Consider the following 23,263-nt stretch of genomic DNA (forward strand, 5'->3'; position numbering starts at 1 on the left):
GATAATACCGATGATGACATCACAAAAAGGGTATAACTTAATATCACTTATCATAGGAGGCATGGAATTATATAACACTACCTCTCGGGGCAGGAATCGAACCCACAATACCTAGAGTAGAATTGTTATAAATTTTGTAGTTATTCAAATTATTTTATTTATGTGTATAGGATGCATTTTTGGTTAACTTTTTAATAATATATTTTACTTTATGAACAATATTTTCTTATAAATCTAGGAATTTCCATCGACAAAGATTAAGTAGTCAAATAGATATTCAATGAAATATGCATTATTATATATATTTTAGGAATAGCTCAAAAAGTACTCAGCAGATCTCGATCAAATGGGACCACATGACAAACACCAGCTACTAAACTAAAAAAAAATCATCAAAATTGGTACGTCCAGTATAAAAAAAAACTTATCTAATAACCTACAATACGATATCGAATTGAGAATTTCCTCATTTTTGAAGTTAGTTTAAAATTACGTTTATTGTTAAATAAAATACATTTTCTCAGTTACATATAACTTCAAAATTATTAAAATTTTATGATTGATGATAGAAATAATACTATAATAAATAGTGCCATTAAGAAAATTTTGCAGCATTATAATTTTAAATAATTATACAGTATGTTTTTGACAATTTTCAAGATAAATCAATTAATAATAAAATATATTTAAAAAAGTTGTATCGCTTTATCTTTATTTTTGTTATATTTCATACTTTATCTCACATTGCTATATTAATTTGTTATATGTTTATAATAAAACAGTTATTGAAATGTTTACATACCTAAAAATTGGTTGCTAAGAACAAAACCAAGAATGACTGGACAAATTAGACCATTTTTTTTTTATCTTTCTTAAGTATTGTAGATTCTTATAGACTGAATATATGGTGGGTCAATAGGTAAATAAAAAAAAAATTATGACATATGAAATATTGTTACATTATAGTCACAAGAATAGCTTTCACTATTTACCGTTTTGTTGTATTTTTAACTATAAATGTCTGAAATCTGAAATTATATATTTTTGTGTAATAATATTATTAATAAAATATGATATGTTCAGTTTGACAGTTGTGTCGTTAACTGCTTTTATAACAACTTTAAAATGCCGCCACCACCACTTGAATGGACTAATATTTATCATAAAATAAGATGTATTTTGAATATCTTTAAACTAATATGTATAGATAATTTTACTAACTTTTTATTTTGAATAAAAATAATAAAAGAGGAAAGGAGTTTTCTCTGTGATAATAATTAAAAAGTTCTTGTCGTGTATTCTGTTAGATTATCAAAAATATATCAAAACATTGGTTACGTGTAATACCTGAGAAATAAAAAAAATTCTTCAGATTCTATATTGTCACTAAACATATTTTTTTTGGAGTATAGTTCAGAACTTTAGTTAGTAATTTGCATATATTTCTAAAATGCTCATAACTGTACATAGTACATCAGTCAAAAATCAAATGTTAAATGATTATAGAATACTTTTTATGAGACAAACTATAAGTGTCAATCAAAGAAAAATATTACATTAGGTAATTAATTGTTGAGATATATACTTGAGGCTTAGGTAAATCAAAGATATATAGAGATTAGTATTGTTTTTAGTTATAAGGTACATAATTATTTATATACTGTGGGTTTGTTATGATAATATAATATATATATATAGTTTGAAATTCACTTAGAATTGTGACATATTTACCACAGAGAAAAGAAACAGTGATAGAAAACTAAATAAAAACTATTATATTATATATAATGAAAAGTAAGTAGCACAAAATTATAAAGAATAAAAACCCTAAGGTAACACTTTAAATAAACAAATAGCCTGTATTTTAGCTTCATTATTTTTGATTTAGCACCTTACAAGATTTTTTATTAGTGATTACAGTGACATTACATTGTAATGAAATTAGCTTAGTATTCAAGTTTAATAAGGGGAACTATTACATTTTAATATTGAACATACAATTTCATTTGATGGAACATCAACAACTAAATAACTTCTATGAAGCGTTAAAATCAGTAAGAGCAATAACAAATAATCACCATTCATGTTCGAAAGTAAACAGAACTAAGTATAAAAATTTTGTATACATACAAATACAAAACGTTCCGCGGGTCTTTCATCACGGGCGCAGTAATTGGCACATGTCCCACATATCCACGGAACGGCACTTCATTACAAGAATGTCATTATGCTGCAGCAAGCGATCGAGAGATTATTATAAATAGAGATCTGTAAGAACCTTGGCGGTCGCGAAGACGCTCTCGGCGCCCGCGGCCCCTCCGCCACGACCGGCCGTCACAAACGTCGATTATATCCAAATATACAATTAAAACTAAACTTCACACCGCGAAACGCAATAAAAATTCCAGGTTTACTCTCCATACATAAACAATGAGATAGATCGGGTGTAGACAGGCGCGAAGCACACTTAACGCACGTTTATTATGGCCGATTTAATACATAAAGCACGCCGTTTCAACGAGACGACACCTTCAGAGAAAGCGTCTAATATTAATTTATATCATTCGTGTGATCTAATTAAGGTATAACGAGGGGTATGCAACGAGAAACAAAAAATCGGGATCGCTGACATTTTTGTTTATGGTACATCGACGAGACGAGATCCAGAATCCACAAATAGCGAATAAACGTACATGATTACCGCCTCCTGACGGATTTTCTAGCACTTGATAACACTAAACACCGTGATTCTTCACATTTGTGTAAACTTCATCGTTAAAATGTAGTCATTTATTAATTTCTTTCTATCAGCATATAACACAAATCACCACGCACACACAACACAACATACATAGTATATGTAGGTACACCAATACACATGGGATGGATACTTCTCACTCACAATTTCCTTTTCTACACAAAAACAACAAAAGTGCGAGAACACTGAGATATTCGTTCGGTAACGCGCACCAATAAATAATGTTTTTTTTTTAATCAATATTATTCATTTTACGACTGTCTTTAGTTTTACATATATGTTTTTTTTTTCTATATTATAACAATTTGTAAAATAGTAAACATAACTTATAGTCAGTTGTCATTTTACACTAAAAAAACTTCTCATTTCACATTATTTGGACAATGAATTATGTATATAATTTAAAGTCAAAATTTGAAATATATTTAAGAAGTAAATTTTTTTCGATATTTTGTAGTAATGCGTCAAGTATGTATTTTACTTTTTTGTATTTGTTACAATTAGTCGCTGTACCATTAAATTACAATTTATATTTACGAATAATATTAATAATGAAACAATATTTAATCGAAACTTGAATGATATTTTACAACTACGCCTATATACTAACATAAGATTTGGAAATAAAAATAATACTCATTATTGAATTAGGATTAGGAGAAAACAAAATTAATGTTTGAAATAACAAGTATCCGAACGTGTTAATATAAAATGCCTAAATATATTGAACGTAAATTCAAAATAGTACCTAGTTTAAGATGTCCTATAGTTAAGATATTACTTGAACAACAATTCTTAAGCCCATATTTAGGCATTTATTTTATTTATAAATATTGAATTTTTCTATGATTTCAAATATAGTTTAGTCATTTCTGCGGTAATTGATTATGGCTATATTAAAATAAAAGATTAGGGGCATGTTCTACCTGTTGTGGATATAGCAATTTGGCGGATGACAGTGTTCGACAGTAAAAAGTTTTTATTTCATTATTCTTTTTTACCATCGAATTCTACTATATTTCTGAGATATTTTTAGTCGCAACGTCCAAGTCAACTTTTCAGTCGCAAGTCTCATTAAAAGGCCGTGACAAATAGTTTTGACAGTCCTTTCTTGATGTTAACTTTACTCTAGCTAAAATATACTGAATAGACCGCCAGATAGGGGCTAGGTGGTGGGTATATTAAGACTCCCCAGTCAACTTTTTCAATTTTGTTGAGTAGCTAGAGACCCATGTGGTCGAGCGTTGTCGCGATAAAAGACCACATCTGTGTGTGTTTCTGTTGATCAATTCTGGCCAATTATTCTTTTCTTCTCAATTTCTTGCTTAAGTCTTATCAGCTGTTGACAGTAGAAATCCCAGTCGAAGGCTTTACCTGGCGGTGAAAGCTCTTATTAAATGATGCCCTTCCAATCCTACCACACATTCAATATCACCTAATTGCGTGTCAACCCGGGTTTCGCAATAGTCTGTGTAGCTTGATGAACCTTTGACCATGATCTCTTTTATATATTCTTATCGTAGGTGATCCATTTTTTGTCGCCAGTGTTTAATCTCTTCAAAAATGGTGGCTTTTTATCAAATGGGTAAAAACTATTTTATGTTCAATTCACAGATTTTCAGTTATATCGTTACGACTCAAATGTCGATCTAGCTCCACTTTTTTAAAAGTGTTGTCACGTTGTTCAGTTACGGTAACTGGACAACCGGAGCGAAATATATCTTTACATCAAAATTTCCTAGCTAAAAGCGCTAAAATTAATTTTGTGCTACCTTTGCTCATCCTGTATTAGGTCATTAGCGTCACAAATTTGTTTCGCGGCTTAAGTTGCATTGTCCCTTTTTTAAAGTTAATCTTTAAAACGTACCAAATTTCTTCTTTGAATTGACCTATTTTGGCGGATAGAAAAACAAATGAAAAGTAGTGGGAAACTGTTTTTAACAGTTTGTTATTAATAGTCCGTTACCAACAATACAACCAGAATTCTTATTTAAAATTTTTACTAGCAAATACGAATAAACTTTTCCTCAACTCAATATATTTTGACACTAATAGCTTCAGCCTGTAATATCCCACTGCTGGGCATAGGCCTCTTTGCCTTTGTAGGAGAAGGATCAGAGCTTAATCCACACGCTGCTCCAATGCTGGTTGGCGGATATATTCCCTACCATGAATAACGATCGCTATCAGGTGTACATGATAACAACCAGGACCAACGGCTTAACGTGCTCTCCAAGGCACGATGGGGAGACCCACAAGGAGTGCACAAACACCCAGACCACGGCAAACATAAGTATGGCCAATACAAATGTTTGTCATGCAGCTGCCAACGTAACTGCCACACATCAATGTTGTGACCGTTGCACCAACGCGTCAACTCTATTGAAAGCCATTAATTCCAAATAATGATAATAATAAGCAAAGAGTTGATAGTACCCTATATTTATTGTATTACAATCTGCCTGTTATTAGAATACTGCACATGAAGCAACGAATTTTGTTGCCATTAAGCAAAATATTTAATATCATTTTGAAGTGTTTTAAATGTTTTAATGCTTAGTTTGACGAGTCCTATAATTAAGTATACTTTATTTAAGTATAATAAGACATAAATATAATGTACCTACACAAATTGAATACGACGTTTAAATTAAACATTAGCAAATTTTTGTAATTAAACAAAACTATGTGTGTATAGTAAGAAGTTGAGTTATTTATTAATAAAAATTAATTTTATAGTATTGTTGATGTATTTAATTACTATAGTAGGTAATTTTAGGCTTTTATATATTAGCTGAAATTAAAGGTAGCATGAAAGTTCACTGAATTTGTCATAAAAAAAATCATTGTCTATGATTATTTCTCGGATTCTCGGTGAAGGGAGGAGGGGCAACGATAGATTTCGCTTCGTTGTCGCGTAATAAATTTTTTAGTGGTTTGTGTTAAAATCGTTATAAATGGATTGAATCGAGTGATATTATTTTATACTGTAAGAGTGCATCGGTTGCATTGAAAACTGTTTTTCTGCACCGGCGATTACATTCCGACCGCTCCCAGTGCGTAGAGTACGTCAGTCATCAAGTATTTTTCATGCTTGTACTACTTGCGTATAGTAGGGGCCGTGTGATAGTAAAAGCTGTTGGAAAGTGCATTCATACGGGAAACTGTTGCCGTAAAAACAAATCTCACGTTACGTTTAATATAGAGCGCTAAGTGTTGTGTTGAGTTGATAGGAATTGGATGTTTGAAGCCATTTTCGGTGAGTGTTCATATCAGTAGTATTTACGTTCATATTGGCGATAATACTGTGTTCAAAGTGATTAGTGACCCTTTAAGATGCTTCTTGTGAGCTTATCACTTAGTCACGTCAATAAGTAGTCTCATTCTTTATGTATTAGACATTATAGGTACTTTTGTTTTATTATAGCAATGTTGTATTAAAATGTACTATTTGACCGATATCAAAACAATACCATAGATATGATTTATTAAAATTTTCATTTCATTAAAAATAAGTAAAATCGATATTAATTTGGTTGTACAAATTTCTCTAAGTTTGTTATTTTACAATATAAAGTAAGAAAATACCATAAATAATGTACAATTTATTTTGTTATATATATATATATATATATATATATATATATATATATATATATAGCCTATAAGATATCTTCTTTATGTCTATGGTTTTCAAAACCTTTATTATTCAAAATTTGTCATAAAAAATTATTGTAAAATAATAAAGTTAACAAATATTACAAAATATAAGCACACTTGTTAATATGAATCTGAAAACTTTTAAGTTATTAAACTTATTCTGAACTTAACTACTAATGGTTGTTCTGAACTAACGGTTGTTAAAGTTATTCTAAAATATTTAAATTTACTGGCTAAGTTACCTATATTGTATACTAAAGCTCAAGTCTTCTTTCAATTGAATTTTTACCCCTTTGATTACATTACTGAATTCCATTTCAAGTTTTATGTTAATATGTCAGTATTTATGGTTTTATTTACATACACATACATACATATAATCACACCTCTTTCCCGTAGAGGTAGGCAGAGACTACTGCTTTCCATTTGCTACGATCCTTACATACTTCTTTCGCTTCGTCCACTTTCATTATTCCCTTCATACATGCTCTTCGGTTTAGGGTACTTTTGACCTGGCCCTTTATGGTTTTATTTATTAACGCTTTTTTATCTTATATGTTATTGAATGTACAAACGACAGGCTTAGTACTAAAAGCACTATCTACCAAACATTAACGTACAAAGAGTGCACCAAAGTTACGTCTCAAAAAAGGCAAAAGTGGATAATAAAATAAGTATCAAATTTATATAAGAATAGTTGTTATTTTATATTGTATGCTAGTAATGATACGATTCCATACAAACCTTTATTACTTGTTTAGTTTTGTGCCTTTATAATGACCTACACACTGGCAGTTTTGAGTTTAATTCCTGTTCGGGATGGATATTTCATTTGTGTAAATATTTCTTTCTGGTCTGAGTGTCTGTCCTGGTCTTTCCATCATACCTCGGAGAGCATGTTAAGCTGTATATCCCGCTTGTTATCATATAAACCTGATAGAGATTGTTACTTAACCTACAGTAGAGCAGTATGGTAAATTATACTCCGACCCTTCTACATTGAAAAAAGAGACCTCTACCCTGCAGTGGGATGTTACAGACTAGATCAAATCAAATTAGTAATTATTTTCTATACCAGTGGTATCGTGCAGTCTGTTATTATGTAAAACTGTTAAGATGGTGACCTAACTTGTGGTAAAAACTATTATTTACTAGCTTTTACCCGCGGCTTTGCTAGCATTGAAGTTTTTCTAAATAAAAAGTATCCTATGTTACTTCTAATACCTCCAAGAATATGTGTACAAAGTTTCATGATGATCGGTTAAGTATTTTTTGCGTGAAAGCGTATAAAAATAAACTTACATTCACATTTATAAGATTAGTAAGGATTGTGTCGTAATATTCTTATACTTTTCATATTGCTGAAATGGCCCAGAAGAAGGATATTAAATAACAATTCTCAAATTTTTTGTTTGGCACAAGTGATGCTTTGTTGCGAACTCATGGGTTTTTTGCCCGTAGTCACCACGCTGGGCAGGCGGGTTGGTGACTGCAGGGCTGACTTTATCGCACCGAAGACGCTGCTGCCCGTCCTCGGTCTGTGCATTTGATGAAGTGAAGTGATGCTTGCCAATCACTCGTGCTCGAGTCACTGGACTAGTTGCCTTGTTGTTTTGGCATCCAAATTAGGCGCCGTAAGTGGCTTGCTAAACTTTATGAGGCTTTATTTTGAACCTAGAGTCTAGTATTTTGAGGTTTGCTTAGTACTAGTACCTACCCACATTCAACCACGAAAAGTAGGTGTGCCCAACTGAATGCACCTGTCGGACCATCTCCTCATGTAAATTTTTTTTCTTTTGATCTATGTGTTGTTATCATAGTGGAACAGTGTGAATATGAGTCTAGTGGTGTATGATAGGAGAGGAGATCTTTGCATGTGTGTACGCCTACGCTAAGCTTCAGCCTGTAATATCCAACTGCTGGGCATAGACCTCTTTCTCCATGTAGGAGAAGGATCTGAGCTTAATCCACCACGCTGTTCCAATGTGGATTGGCGGATATATTCCCTTTTATGAGTATCGATCGTTATTAGGTGTATATGATAACATGCGGGACCGACGGCTTAACGTGCTCTCCGAGGCACGGTGGGGAGACCCGCAAGGACTGTACAAACACCCAGACTATGGCAAACATCTGTATGGCCAATACAAATGTTTGTCATGTACGGGGATCGAGCCCGTAACCGCCAGCGCAACAGCCACAAACCAGTGCTGTGACCGTTGCGCCAACGCGTGGTCTCGAAGTCGTTTAGAAGTTAGTGATAGGGAAATTATTATTATGACCATAGGAATTTAAAATACTATGAAAACTTAAAGAATTAACAACAACAATAAGAAAAAACTGCTTAATCAATATAGTTTTAATCTATTATGCGAAAGACAAAGATAATTTTTTTTATCATGTCTTGTACTAGCTTACCCTATCTATTTATAATTGATCAATTGACAATAAACTATTTTACAAAATAATATGTTAAATGTATTTTCCCTTTTTTTATTCGTAAACAGCGCCGTAATACTCGTATTGCGTGATTCAATGTTTAAATATTTTAGGTGTTCATTATATAAATTTCATTCATATCCTTTGGGCTCCTGGTGACCTTGCCGACCTTTACTTGTGTTCATCGAAATTTGTTTTTAAGACTAATATGCGCCTATGGCTTTGCCCGTTTTGATTATAAAAATTGTAGAATCAAAACATTTGGACTTGGTTTTAGTCAATTGACTGCCAAAATTTTAATCAGTGAGGAAAAGTTCTACGAAAATATAATAATGAAAAAAACAAAAAAACGAAAAAGAAATCAGCAATCAAAATTGTCAAATAACTCCTTTTTTGGATGTCGGTTAAAAAAATTTAGAAAGAGGGTTAAAAATAAACTTATATTATGACACTATAAATATTCTCATAAAAAAACAAGTGTGCCTTAGACTACACGAATGAAGAAAATCTTCTTTAGGAATAGGCCTCCACTGTCTTAGATCGTAGATCGTCTTAGACGTAACTGGCTATGAGAGAAAAAGAGAAAGAAAATATGTGCTCGCACCTCTCTTGCTCCGTTCGCCTCGCCCAATCACACTTTTCGTAACGCTCTCGTCACGCATTCACCAGCTTACTTCCCCAGTTAAGCGTGCGTAAAGAAGTTTTACTTCAGTAATAAAGTATATTATACTAATGATTAAAACAATATTTCCCGTCAATACTTATTAACGATGCACGTCTGGCGAATTTTTAAAGTAGGTAGCTTATGAAATGTGTAATTCGAGTGAACTGCTTTTCGACGTATTGGGGGTAACATTTAATTAAAATGATATATAGTAGGAGATCCGAACTATAGACGAACTTCACCTATCCGCTTAATGGATGAAAATTATTTTATATTTATTTCAGTATATTAGCAAAATAATCGCGAAAGGGTTAACTGAATCATGGCCGGGCTACATTTAATTTAAAATTAAAAATTTATTTTTATTAAATAACCTACGAGCCCAATCATCTAGCGACAGTATGAAGCCTGTAGAAAATGCAAACGTTGGGTTTGTCTATTATTTTCCTGGAATAAGTACAGGATGACAGGTATAAACAGTTGTAATAATATATAATGTTCTTGTTACTTTTACTCACATGTTTAATAAATAAATCTTTATCAAAATGAGCGCTGTTTCAAGGCAAATACGATGACATAGGATTTCTTCCTAAAAGTCTGGTTTGAATGGCGGTTGCCGAATATAATATAGCCTAGCTAGGCATCTTCCAGTCAACTTTATCGTGATTTGTCTTTAACATAGTAAAGAAGATAATTATTTAATTTTTATCCACTAAGCAGATGGGCGAAGATCACGTCTTCTAGTTCGTATCTTAGGCTAATGATAAGTGTCACAGTTTAATGGAAAAATGAATATGTAATGTATTACTGAGAGTGTAACTAATTAGTCCATCGATCAGTAATATTTAAAATAGTATAGTGAACTGACAGCTGAAATGTTACTAAAATAGTGTCTGACTTATTACAAATAAGAGCGGACAGAAAAAATTTAAAAGTCTAATTATGTAAAATATTAACAAATATGAAACTGGGTACTCCAGAAGTAACAAAAGAAAATGATTTAAAAATTAGAATTAAATGATTATCTAAAGTTTGGATAGTTTATTTAGATTCTAAACCTAGAGCACGTGTACTAAATTTTCGGACTAACGCCAATATTAGATGATTTAAACGTCCTTAAAAGGCTCCAATGACACCCAGTTCTATTAGAAACTATATCGTACTTTAATCTTTGAATCTAATCCAAGTTTAAGGTTGTTATAAATATTGATCCGATTATAACGGAAGAATTAATAATAACAAGACCTTAGATATACCTAATTGTTCTTATAAACAGTAGTCGAAATTGCAACAGAACCACACATATAACGCTTTTTTTTCTTTCTAAATAAGTAATTGTAAGGAATATGTTTTTAAAATTGTGTTTATACTAGCTTCTGTCCGCAATTTCGTCCGCATGGAATAGTTACTTTGGGCTAGCGCTAACTTGATTAATTTGCGAAACTTTAAGTGTTTACGCACCGCACGCAGCGGAAGCTCTCAAAAAAAAAATCCGGATGTTGAAACATTCTTCATTGATGTTCCGCTCCTATTGGTGTTAGCGTGATGATATATAGCCTATAGCCTTCCTCGATAAATAGGCTATCTAAGTCTGAAAGATTTTTTCAAATCGGACCAGTAGTTCTCGAGATTTGCGCGTTCAAACAAACTCCTCAGCTCATATAGTATAGATTACAGGTTTTTATAAACTTATACGAAATATGCAATAACTTTTAAATTTAATGAGTGTAAAAAGGTAAAATAACAAACAGGTAGATGGGTCACTTTTGTATTTTATTGGAAAAAGATTTTGTTTGACGATAAATAAAATCTATATACCTGTTAATACGTGAAGCAAAAACTTTGTACCCCTTTTTACGAAAATTGGGCGGACGGAGGAGTATGAAATTTCGTATAATTATAGTTTATATAGAGAAAGAGTGCAGAATGTTCATATTTTATTTAATTGTGCATTAAAATATATTAAATCAATAAAAAAAAAAATTACACACTACCATGTACTTGACACACACACGCATATTTGTTGATTTTAAAGTCTGTAGTCAAAATGAAAATTTTAAAAAAAAGGTTCTTTATTTTCATTATTATATTATTATTTTTTTATCTAAATTTTTAATTATGGCCGAATTTCGACCACTAGGTGATCACTTGTTTTATTTAAAATCGTCATCGTGACTACATTTTATTATATTGCTTATAAATCACGGATCATCACTTCAGCCTATTGCAGTCCACTGCTGAACATAGGCCTCCCCAAGTTCGCGCAAAAACATCATGGCGCAAACTCATGTATTTTGCCCATAGCCACCCCGCTGGGCAGGCGGGTTGGTGACCGCAGGGCTGGCTTTGTCGCACCGAAGACGCTGCTGCCCGTCTTCGGCCTGAGTATTTCAAAGCCAGCAGTTGGATGCTTATCCCGCCATCGGTCGGCTTTTTAAGTTCCAAGGTGGTAGTGGAACTATGTTATCCCTTAGTCGCCTCTTACGACTCCCACGGGCAGAGAGGGGGTGGCTATATTCTTTACTCCCGTAACCACACAACAAATAAATGACGGATAGGACATTGTTTAATTTTATTAATATTTTACGTTTTATTGTGTAGGTTTTACTTAGTATATATTTAGGCACATTAATATGAGGATAGATTAAAACAGTGGCAACGGCAGCTGGCTTTTGTGCTATGGTTAATTGTTGTTCTTATCGTTTGTGTAATGTGTTGTGTATGTTTACTGGTGCTCAACTCAGGTTCCCATTAAAATGGGGGCCGTTGAGTGTGAAGCGTCTATTTATTACTATAATGACTTTATTATTCAATAAACATTAAAAAAAAATAGCGAAGAAAATAAATATTTTAATAGAATATTTGAAACGGCTATTTCACGCTAGTCAAAATTAATTTGAATAGTTAAATAATGATTTGAATTTCCCAAGTCTTTCGAGACCTCTTTCGCTCTCGGGAAAGCAAAAACTCCTATGAAAGAAACTAATTTTATATTAATTAGGTAAACTTAAAAAGGTAAAAGTAATTTATTCGTCTCTTCATTACATCTTATTTCAGTAATGTTAAATATTTTTTTTCTTTCTAAAAAGCTTATTAGATCAGTACCCAACGAAATCCGTCAGTGCAGTTCAGCGTTTACACTTCCACTGTTAATTGCAAGGGCAATTAGTATGATTTGAATGCGATGTGAACGAACTCATTGCCATAGCTCCTTCAGAGGACAAACGTACTCGTGACCTTTTAAACAAAACCTTTTATCACCATTTTCTTATCCTCATTATCAAAGGTAGCTTATAGCAGAACATATTTTTATAAACATCTGATTGAAATAAATCATAAACAATCTTTTAGCTTTTAATGTAAGAAATTTTATGTTAAAAATTATTGTTAGGACTACTTTCTTTTTAAATAAACCATGAAATATTCTTGATCTAGATATTGATATTCTTAATGTGTTAAAAATGGTAGGTATAAAAAGATGAGTCAGTAATAATATTTTATATGTATACTGTATTACTAACGTATTTGTATATCACTTACTTAACAGTTAGTGTTATACATAGGAAAGCTATAACCGCAATCTTGATCATTTCCTGTCTAAGGTAAGCTAAATAAACTCCGTATTTCGAGTAAGAATATTAATGATAAGCAAATTCGGTAATCCGTGTAAGAGCTGCGTAGCGGATTATGCCAATCATATTAAATAAGTATGATAAGAAATATTTACACAAAAATATATTTAGTACTTGTAACTGTCGCTTTTAAATGAATTATTTCGACTCAATTGTAACTCTGCTTTAGAATTAAAATTATTTGTAAATGACGGTTCGAAATTGCTTATATATGTTCAGTTGAATAATTTATGTTCTGAATTTCAATCCTTCATGTTTATAAGGAGAGGCTTTGTACTAAAACAGGATACGTATTAGGTCATTCAAATCGTATTCAATAAATAATATTAGTTGTAATTCAGAACGATTCGTTCGAATCGAATCGTCGTAATTCAGAAATAAAGTTTTTGGAACGAAATGTGTTTGTTGTGTGCATTTATTTACACGTCATATTAAAATAAAGATGAAATTTATTTATTTATTTATTTTACACTTTATTGTACACCAAACAAATAATATAAGCAAGCAACATTACCAATAATTTGTAGAAAAAAAATTGTAGTAAATTAAGACGAGAATACATTACATATAGGTTTACCGGATATGGATAAAATTTATAAAATAACTTCTAAATAGTTAAACAATGACTCACACAGCAAAATATTACGGTGAGGGTTACGACCAAAAAGAAGAAACAGCGCATACCATTCAACTTAGTAACTTTTGATATTGAAATAATCAACGGCCACAAAAAACTTGGGTTTAACATAAAATTTGTTCTCATATTATTTAAAAATTAAATAAATATTAATTTAAAATTTTAGGTTTTTCAATTTATTGTTTTTGTTTCTTTCAAACACATAAATTGTTTTTAGTCGAATTTCCATAAGAAGTAAAATGCTAAAGTAAAAGTAAAAAGCAAAGTAAATTAAGCTAGTACAAAATCTAAAATACCGGTCACTGATTTGAGCGTTGTAAATATTAGGTATCTGGTTATATTTTTTGTCCAAAAACATTAGTTTTCGTTAGTATTAATGAAACATCAAATCCATTAAAGTTTAGAGCAGAATATATATATTTCCGAAAAAGCGACTAAGCAAGTTAAATCGAATGATTAGTATGGCAATTGACAAACTGCAGTTATCAGAGTGAAATGGAGTTTAAACCGATTACTAGCACCTGCAGTTTCTGCACTAAATCTTTTATACTCTTAGACGTTGTGACTTGAGAGCCTAGATGTATTTTAGACAGTTTATAGAGCGGAATTATTCACATGTTTTGTAACTTATTCTGCTATAATTTATATTTTTCTAAAACAGTATATTTTCTTTAAATAAATATGATTAATTTACACATACGGTCGGTCCTGAGATAGGCAATTTAATGCCTGTGTTATAGGTAACAGGCAAGTGATAAACATACTATACGTACCTATATACACTATTTTTTTGGAATAGTCCTAAATAGTAAACAAATATGGCGTACTTCCGACCACAGACAATAGAGTAATATTGTAAGTATAGTAAAGTGACACAAAGAGCAAATGAATGAATAATATTAATAAGCCATAGACAAATATAAAATTCATTTTGTGTTCAAATATTAACGCTAACATATTGCTAAAATTATTTCAAAACCTAATAATATATTGAATATTTTTGCTAAGAATTAGTAGAGATTACAGAATTACGAAAAAAAAAAAAATATTAATCGAGCATAAAAGGCAACAAATTTATATTTCGTTTATGTGAAATGGTCGGTAAAAAAGCCGCCAAAAATAAAATTTACAACAAAATAGGGCCGCCTGTGTCTATAAAAAAAGTCGACCCTATTAATATTATTGTCACATTATTTGTATTCACTATGAATAAAAAACCTTGCGCCGACCTTGCGAAACCCGACCGCACACTCTCTAACACTCAACAACTACAAATAGATATATCACATCATGACTCAAAGAATAGAACTCTACACCCTAGGAACATTTAAACAGGATCATTGACAACTGCGCCAATGTTTTTTGTATTAGTTTTTAAGTTATAACATGTAAATTATTATCGAAGATATAGTCACCAGTATTATATGATTTATATAAGGTCTTATGTTAATTAACGTTCTTAATTCATTCGAAATTGTTATATTATTTTGTTTATATAAATTCACAATAACTAGGTCAATAGCGATGACATTATGACAAAGTTACATTTACATAGTAAAATAAATATTATTGATGACGAAGCGTCACAATTACTATTAAACTAGCTGACCTAGCTTCGTAACACTATTTTTTTCGGGAATATAACTTTTATTTTCAATAATGAACATAAAAAAAGAATTATTTAATTAATGCATCATTCGGAAGTTTTGTCCGTAGATATACTACATATTTCGACAATTCATTTTTATTTTAACAGATTTTTCAAATGTTTTACATACTATTTTGCGAACTCCTCACTAACATTAGCAGCTCTTCCATTTAAACAGGAATAAGTCCATACGTCCAAGAAAACGCCCATTACTCATTTCCAGCTATATACACTAATTACTTTTTAAGTGCATTTCAACTGGAAATAAACAAACATTTTAAAATTTGTTTCAGGTATAATTCGCATCGAGTACCATCAAGAATACATAATGACTTTAGTATTTAATACGTTTATACATTAATCGGAGTTAATTTAGACATGATAACAAAACCACAACAGACATGGACGGCGTGAAAAAAATACATTCGGGAACTCTGTATCGGTAAGTTTTTCTTTATTCTCAAAAATGGAACAAGAACTGCGTTGACCTGCCTAGTTTTTTTATTTTTCAGACAGATGTGATCTAAAAATAGTTTGAATATGTTTGCTTATGTATGTCTATTTATTGTTTTTATTCAAAGATGTATTATAATTAAAACCTTTCTAATTATACGAGTTTATAATTTAGAGCTTTGGTGTTCGTGTGAATGGTAAAGACCAGCCGGATCGTTTTCAGGTCATTAGGATAATTATGTTTATGGTTTTTTGTTTTATCTTTATTCGTATTGTTCGGTCCCCATTACCTGTATCACGCTAGCTAACGATCCTATTCCAAATATTATGTACATTACGTAATAACATTTATGAATGTAAAAGAAAATAGTCTTTATTTTCTAAAAATACCACAGAATCTAGTATTAAAAGTAAACGTAAAACCTCCATTCTCATCTTAATATATTTTTTTATCTGGTTCAACTATTCTAAGGCCACAGCTGCATGGTTCTGATTCTTTAATATTATAATTTAAATATTCTTTTTATATTCTAGCTTCAATGAAGTAGCGTAGGCACGGGCCATTAAATGCGTTTCAATAGTGCCTGAATTCAGATCGTGTCACAGGTTCGAATCATGTCACTTGAGTTTGGTTGACGCTCCTATAAGCATTATACCTCTAAGGCCGTGTATACGGTATTCAAAATACATTTTTAGTAATGTAGGTTATGATTACGGTTTACGGTACTAAGCTTATGATATGTGTGTACATTAGTCAAATATTATTGTAATTTATGTAACTTGTAAATAATAAAATTGTAATTGTAAAAACTGTTATCATCAAAAAAAAAAATCCGGTTTGCAGGCTGTAATAAATACTTCATAAAACAAAATATTTCGTTTGGCAATAATGATAAATATGAAGATATTCATTGAAACACGGAAGAAATGATAGAAAGAAAAGATAATTTATAATTGCTTATTAAACGAATTAAAATATGGCCTTAAAATTGTTAAATTTAAATAACGTGTTTATGTGTTAGTAATATACGCTTCAGCCTGTAATATCCCACTACTGGACATAGGCCTCTTTCTCCATGTAGGAGAAGGATCAGAGCTTAATCCACCACGTTGCTCCAATGCGGATTGGCGGATATATTCCCTACCATGAGTAACGATCGCTATCAGGTGTACATAATAACAACCGGGACCGACGGCTTAACGTGCTCACCGAGGCACGGTGAGGAGACCCACAAGGACTGCACAAACACCTAGACCACGGCAAACACCTATATGGCCAATGAGTAGTATATCAAGAGTGAGTAATTTATCACAAATAAATAATTTCTGATATCCGTTGATAGGTCGGCCCACGATCCATATAAATTATTATATTAAATTAATGTACAATAAGTTCTACGTTTTAGTTTTCTCGGTCACATGACATTAGGAATAATAGTTATATATAATATTCTCGTGTCACAATGTTAGTTGAAATACTCCTCCGAAACGGGATAACAGATTTTTATGAAATTTTGTGTGCATATCGGATAGGTCTGAGAATCGGCCAACATCTATTTTTCATACCCCTATGTTATAAGGGAGGGGGGGATTAGGGGGTTAATAACATATATGGCAAAACGTTTGCGGGGTCAGCTAGAATATACCTACATAAAATCATTTCGCTTATGTCTAAAGATAGACAGAAGAAATTGTAAATGAATATTCAGATAATTAGAAAATATTTTGCTCAAAATTTGGAGCAGCCCAGCTGGTGAAGTACATATATGAAACTAAAAACATATTAAAAACACATTGATAAACACGTTAAAAAAAGCATTTAGAATTTTATTGTAAACGAACGAATCAGTACGTATTTTTCCTAACGACATTCCCATGTTCATTACGCAGTCACCAGTTTTTTCACTGTGAAGGTTTGTATTGTTGAGTTTTGTTATGAAAATCCAGTAATTAAAGGTACAAAGGATAACATTATGAGTAACGGTACCAATATATACGGATTTCCATTTTATATACGGGATCCAAGAGTAACATAATAAAAAATATAATTTTTAACAATTCTAAAGTTTGACTTTTCACCGTTTCTAATTTGGTCAAATGTTATGAATATACAATACGGTTATATTTTTTATTGTCGTGTAAAATTTTGATTTTATAGTAATTAATTATTATTAGTAGTAGCTGTGTTGGCTAACTTAGTACCGCCATATTATTTTTAATGCAAATTTTAGTTTATTTATTTATTTATGTATAGTAATATTTGCACCACCTCCTGACAATAAAAAACATAAGAAAGTATATCCAATTTGTTGTAGTTTGGAAGTTGCGCGTACATAATTTCGGCTATCCATTTTTATTAATATATAATTATAGATTAAGATCTGCTTAAATGATATTAGAAAAAAATATAACTCAAAATATGTTAGTTCATCTCAGTAGTGTGTATGCACCTTAAGCATTGTTGACTACGAATAAACTAATGCTAGTTTAGGTTGTGCCGGCCAACAGACAGTTCCATTGTTTGTGCTCTAAGCCGGGATTATCCTGGCCAACCTGCAATTGTGCTTGTTCTCGCATTTAAATACAGCCCCGTGAGCTACATTATATTTTTATGTTGTATTTAATACGCTTTAGCTTTAACAAAAAGTCATGTTTATATATTTTTAGTTTAGTAATAATTATATCAAATATATTTTGCATCTAATAAAATAATTACGCATCATATTTAACGTACAAAACGAACAATTGTCGTTTATTTTCGTTCTTTATTTAAGAAAAGAATCAATATATTACTCATTAAATATTTTAATTGTTTTTGTATTGTACCTATTAAATATTTAATTGTTTTTGTATGTTATATTTTAGTGTATTATCTTGTATATCACACTTAAATATCGTAGCCCACTTCAGTTTCAATTAGTATTTTATATACGTACAGAAATAAAAACTGTCACTATGTTTTAATTTCAATCACGTCCAGACAGATAATCTTTTTCTTTCCATTCTAGCCTCATTATTCACAGTTTAGACCGAGTTCGTCTAAAATTTAATAAAATAGCGTGATTATCTCGAACGATTCGCCATTAAAAACTTAACGTCGATTTTATGACGTCTACGCTTCGTTGCCTCTTAATAACATTTCTTCCAGCGTGTTCTTTTTTATTGAAACCGCAAAATGGATATTTTTAAATAACAATCCGTAGAGATGATATTCGTAGATTAGTATGAGGATATAATTCAAAATTTTTTATTTAATTTTATTCAATAAAGATAGATTACAGTTAGTCATTGTCAAAATATCCCGTTAGTTTGTGAAATACAAGCGTCGAATCTTAAGTAATAAAAATATGGCTGAATTTTGTTAGTTGGTTAGTTAGAAACTGAAGATTGGTTGCTTTTAAAAATTATTTTTTTTTACTAAATATTAAAGCTACTATGTAAGTACGGCAGTAAAGAGTATAGCCACCCCCTTTCTTCCCGTGGGTGTCGTAAGAGGCGATTACGGGATAACACACTTCCACTACCACCTTGGAACTTAAAAAGCCGACCGATGGCTGCGATGGATAACTATCCAAAAGCATCGTCATCGGTGTGACGAAGCCAGGTTGCGGTCACTAACCCGCTTTCCCAGCGTTGTAACTATGGGCAAAACACATGAGTTCACGCCATTTTTGCTACGAATTTGGGGAGGCCTATGTCCAGCAGTGGATTGCGATAGGCTGAATTGACTGACTGACTGAAATATTAAAGAAGAACTTACCTTAACTTTAATATATCTAACTTAGATCGGAATTTGAATGTTATCTTACAATACGTACAAATATATGCGAATGCGGCGAAGTGTAATTACACTACACTTTTAAAAATGGTATTTGTACAGCCCGACTGGTGTAGTACCTCGGTCTTACAAAGATCACGGCTAAACAATACTGTTTTCAAGCAGTGTTGTGTTCCTGTTGGTGAGTAAGGTGACCAGAATTGGGGATAGTGACGACAAAGCGCTTGCGATGCTTCTGGTGCAGCCATTAGGTGAGCCGTATGCTTGTTTGCCGACCTAGTTATATTTTAAAAAAAAAGTCATTAATGTTACAATCAGTTCTACGTTCTTTTAATCTGAACGCAGCATATTGGGTTGGAAGGTTCAGCTACGTGTACACTTAACATAGATCTCCATACATTACTCCAGTTCAATGCCGCAGCTTAGTTCCATTCGAAATAAGTAATTTTATTACCTATGTAACACTTACCTACTACTAATAACTAGCTGGGCCCCGCGGTTTCACCCGCGTTGATTTGAGGAAAAAAATAGCCTGAAATGCAACAAAAAATTTACTGTCTATCATATTGACGTCGTTTCAAAATCAAAGCCGCCATATATATACTCGTAATTTTAGTAACTAATTAATTTACAAAAAAAGCAATAATTTTTTTTTTTGTTGTGGATGCCGGAAGAGCAAGCAATTGTCTATAAAATGATATATTATTAATATTGAATGATATATTATGTGGAGTAATTGTGAAATTTTTCCTAAAAAGGGAGGCAAACCTTAGCGTATTAATATAATGATATTACCTAGCTCCGTGTTACGTAATCATGTCCGACTTTTCCTTATTATTACTAATGCTTCCAGTAATATTTTTCTCTTGAACTAAATAAAACTCCTTGAGTGAATCACGGCGTATTAAAAAATATATAAGAGCCACTTTTCTATAAAGTTGACGTAATGGCTAAACGCCTTCAGCAACGTTTTTTCACATTGTAGTCAGCTAGATATAGCCCTTAAGATTCTCTAATATACGCGTAGTAAATGTAATATAATGTTCAACTCAATAGGTGTTAATTATGTTGAGGTATTATAAAATATCTGTAAAATATTCTTTAATAAAGACTATCCGTCACAAAATTGAAATTTCTTAATTAATTCAATGTTATAACCTTTGTTCGAACAATTCGGTTGTTACATCAAAAATTATTTTCCACCAATTTATTAGGTAATCAAGCATAAAGTAAGCATCTACCTAGACTAGCTAAGTCTTAGGCTTTTGTACAACGGTATTTAACATGTAAATGTCTTTTGACTGGAATAAATTGTAATACTTCAAAATTAATGTTTCAAAATTTAATTAAAATACGAGTTCGGTTAGTATTCTAAGCATTCTATTTATTTGGTCTACGTTCGAATTAGTTTAAAACCGACAAAGCATAAAATAGCGGCGAGGGTCCTGTAATTTAAGTTTGTTTAAAAAAATCTAATGGAGATTTACCTGAATAATTCATTTCATATGGGACGTAGTGTTTTTAGAGTAGAACTATGGAATTAAAAGCTTAGTAGATAGATGTTAAGGTCGTAAAGTGGAAGTTGAACCGTATACAAAGGTTAATAAGCGAGTTCTAAGTAGAATGGTTCCTCTGTAAATGTTTTAATATTTTTTCAAAATGCACTAAAAAAACATGGTACTATTGTTATCAAAGAAACACACACACAATTGTCACATTTTATATTTACTACAAATTAATAAATAATTAATTTTCAAGTATTTTGAAATTAGTTTCTAAATGATAAAGCTATGATTATAGGTATATAAATATAATAATATTGATATTTATATAGCCAAGCTTTCGCAAACATTCAATATAAATCCTAAAAATTTAATTAGAAAACGGAGGTAGATTTTCCATTAAAGTCTACCTATTGAATTAGCTGTGAAGGAAAGGTTTATTTTTCTACGGATTGATCATTGGTTGATTGGAAAAAAAGTAGGAATTTTCCAATAACAAGGGACCGCCTCGGTCGGACTATATTTGACTAGTGGTTATATATTGTTACCGCTACGGCTGGCTGTGTATTTAATCTGAAATTCTCTTTTATACAAAAGTAATAATGTGGTAGATAAAGTCAATATTAATTATTTTGTATTGTATTGTCGTAGATATATATTTAGGATATCGAAAAAGTACCGTTGAAGTTGTGAGAGTAAAATTAACTTTTAATGAGGGTAGTTTTGTTTTTAATAAGCGTTACGCGATAGGTATAATAAATTTATAAAAATCTTCCGAATAAAATTGTGTACACTTAATAAATATCGGAAAGCATCTGTTTATCTTATTATACATAAAAATATATTACATATATATATTTTTTGAATTATTCATATTCTTATACTAAAACGTGCTTGAAACTTTTTTAGATTACGTAAACTTATTCGTTACTTGGAATTTGTGTGCACGTGTTTCGACGTCTAAATCCGTGCACAGATATATTCATATTAATGTGAATCATATTTCAGTTATCGCAATTTGCGGATATAGATAGATAGATAGGTAGAATAGGTAGGTAGATACTTAAAAAATATGAATCCAACCAGAATCACTTAATGACTTACTTCAGCCGTGTGGTCTACAGCACGCTCGTTTTATTGCTTCATCAGAAAACCTGTTCATTAATATATTATGCTTTGTCAAGTTCACAATACAACGCACGGTAAAGTAAATATAAAAGCAGGAGAAACTGCGCGGGTCAATAAGTATAACGCGTTTCTTTAACCATGTGTATGTATACAACCTCAAACTCGTATGAAGGTTTTTCATCAATATGCGGATTGTATTAACAATGGGATCAGTGAAGATAATTGGGATGCTAATTCAAAAAGTAATTTCCATTTTCATATCTGAGCTGGGTAAAAACTACGATAGACTAACTTTGAACTGCAATAACTCGTATTTTTTCAACAGCTCTCTTCCTATCTAGGGTTTAATTTTAAAGAAAGTGGAGATGAACTTTTACACTTTACTCTAAGAACTAAAAAATATCACTAAACTAAAACGACGTTTATCTATAATGCTTAAGATATTTTGGAGAGGATTTTTAAGAGTCGAACATATAAAAATCCAGTTCAAAATAGTTGTTCCTTTAATTGCATTCTTTACTTACGTTTTGGTGGTCTTAATGTGTTACAGCATAAAATGGAGTATTGTTTTAATGTGTTATTATCAAAACAGTGACGATGTATGCGATGTCGGTCAGGCTTAACCAACTTTAAAAAGATAAAATGTTTTATAACTTCATAGTTACTTTGAAGCTGGCAATCTGTATTTTTTTTATAACCGTGGAGTAAGAAACAGTCAACCAGCCCTAAAAACTTAATGAATGTCAATAATGTCTCGTGTACCCCTGGGTTAAGTTTCTCGATGATTGACGGAAACGGTCAAAGTCAATCGCGCAAAAGTGCATATTCCGTTAAATCACTATCGCACCCAACTCTAAAAATAAATATAAATCTATTATATGAGTACATTGGTTTTATTGTCACAAAAACAATTAAAGTAAATTGAAATTCTCTTATAGTTGTAAATTCACATACACATTTCATT

The 23,263-nt window shown here is 31.4% G+C and overlaps 1 protein-coding gene across 1 annotated transcript in view; it reads right to left on the reverse strand.

Moving 5' to 3' along the window:
- LOC123666440 (collagen alpha-1(I) chain) overlaps positions 1–2,696 on the reverse strand; it is a 44,052-nt gene extending 41,356 nt beyond the window's left edge. The window contains exon 1 of the mRNA XM_045600531.1: positions 2,631–2,696. Coding sequence (XP_045456487.1) covers positions 2,631–2,649 — 19 coding nt within the window. The 5' untranslated portion in view covers positions 2,650–2,696. The remainder of the gene's footprint in view (positions 1–2,630) is intronic.
- Positions 2,697–23,263: the final 20,567 nt, after the last annotated feature.

This window comes from Melitaea cinxia, chromosome 26 (genome assembly GCF_905220565.1).
Source record: "Melitaea cinxia chromosome 26, ilMelCinx1.1, whole genome shotgun sequence".
Classification (NCBI taxonomy): domain Eukaryota; kingdom Metazoa; phylum Arthropoda; class Insecta; order Lepidoptera; family Nymphalidae; genus Melitaea; species Melitaea cinxia.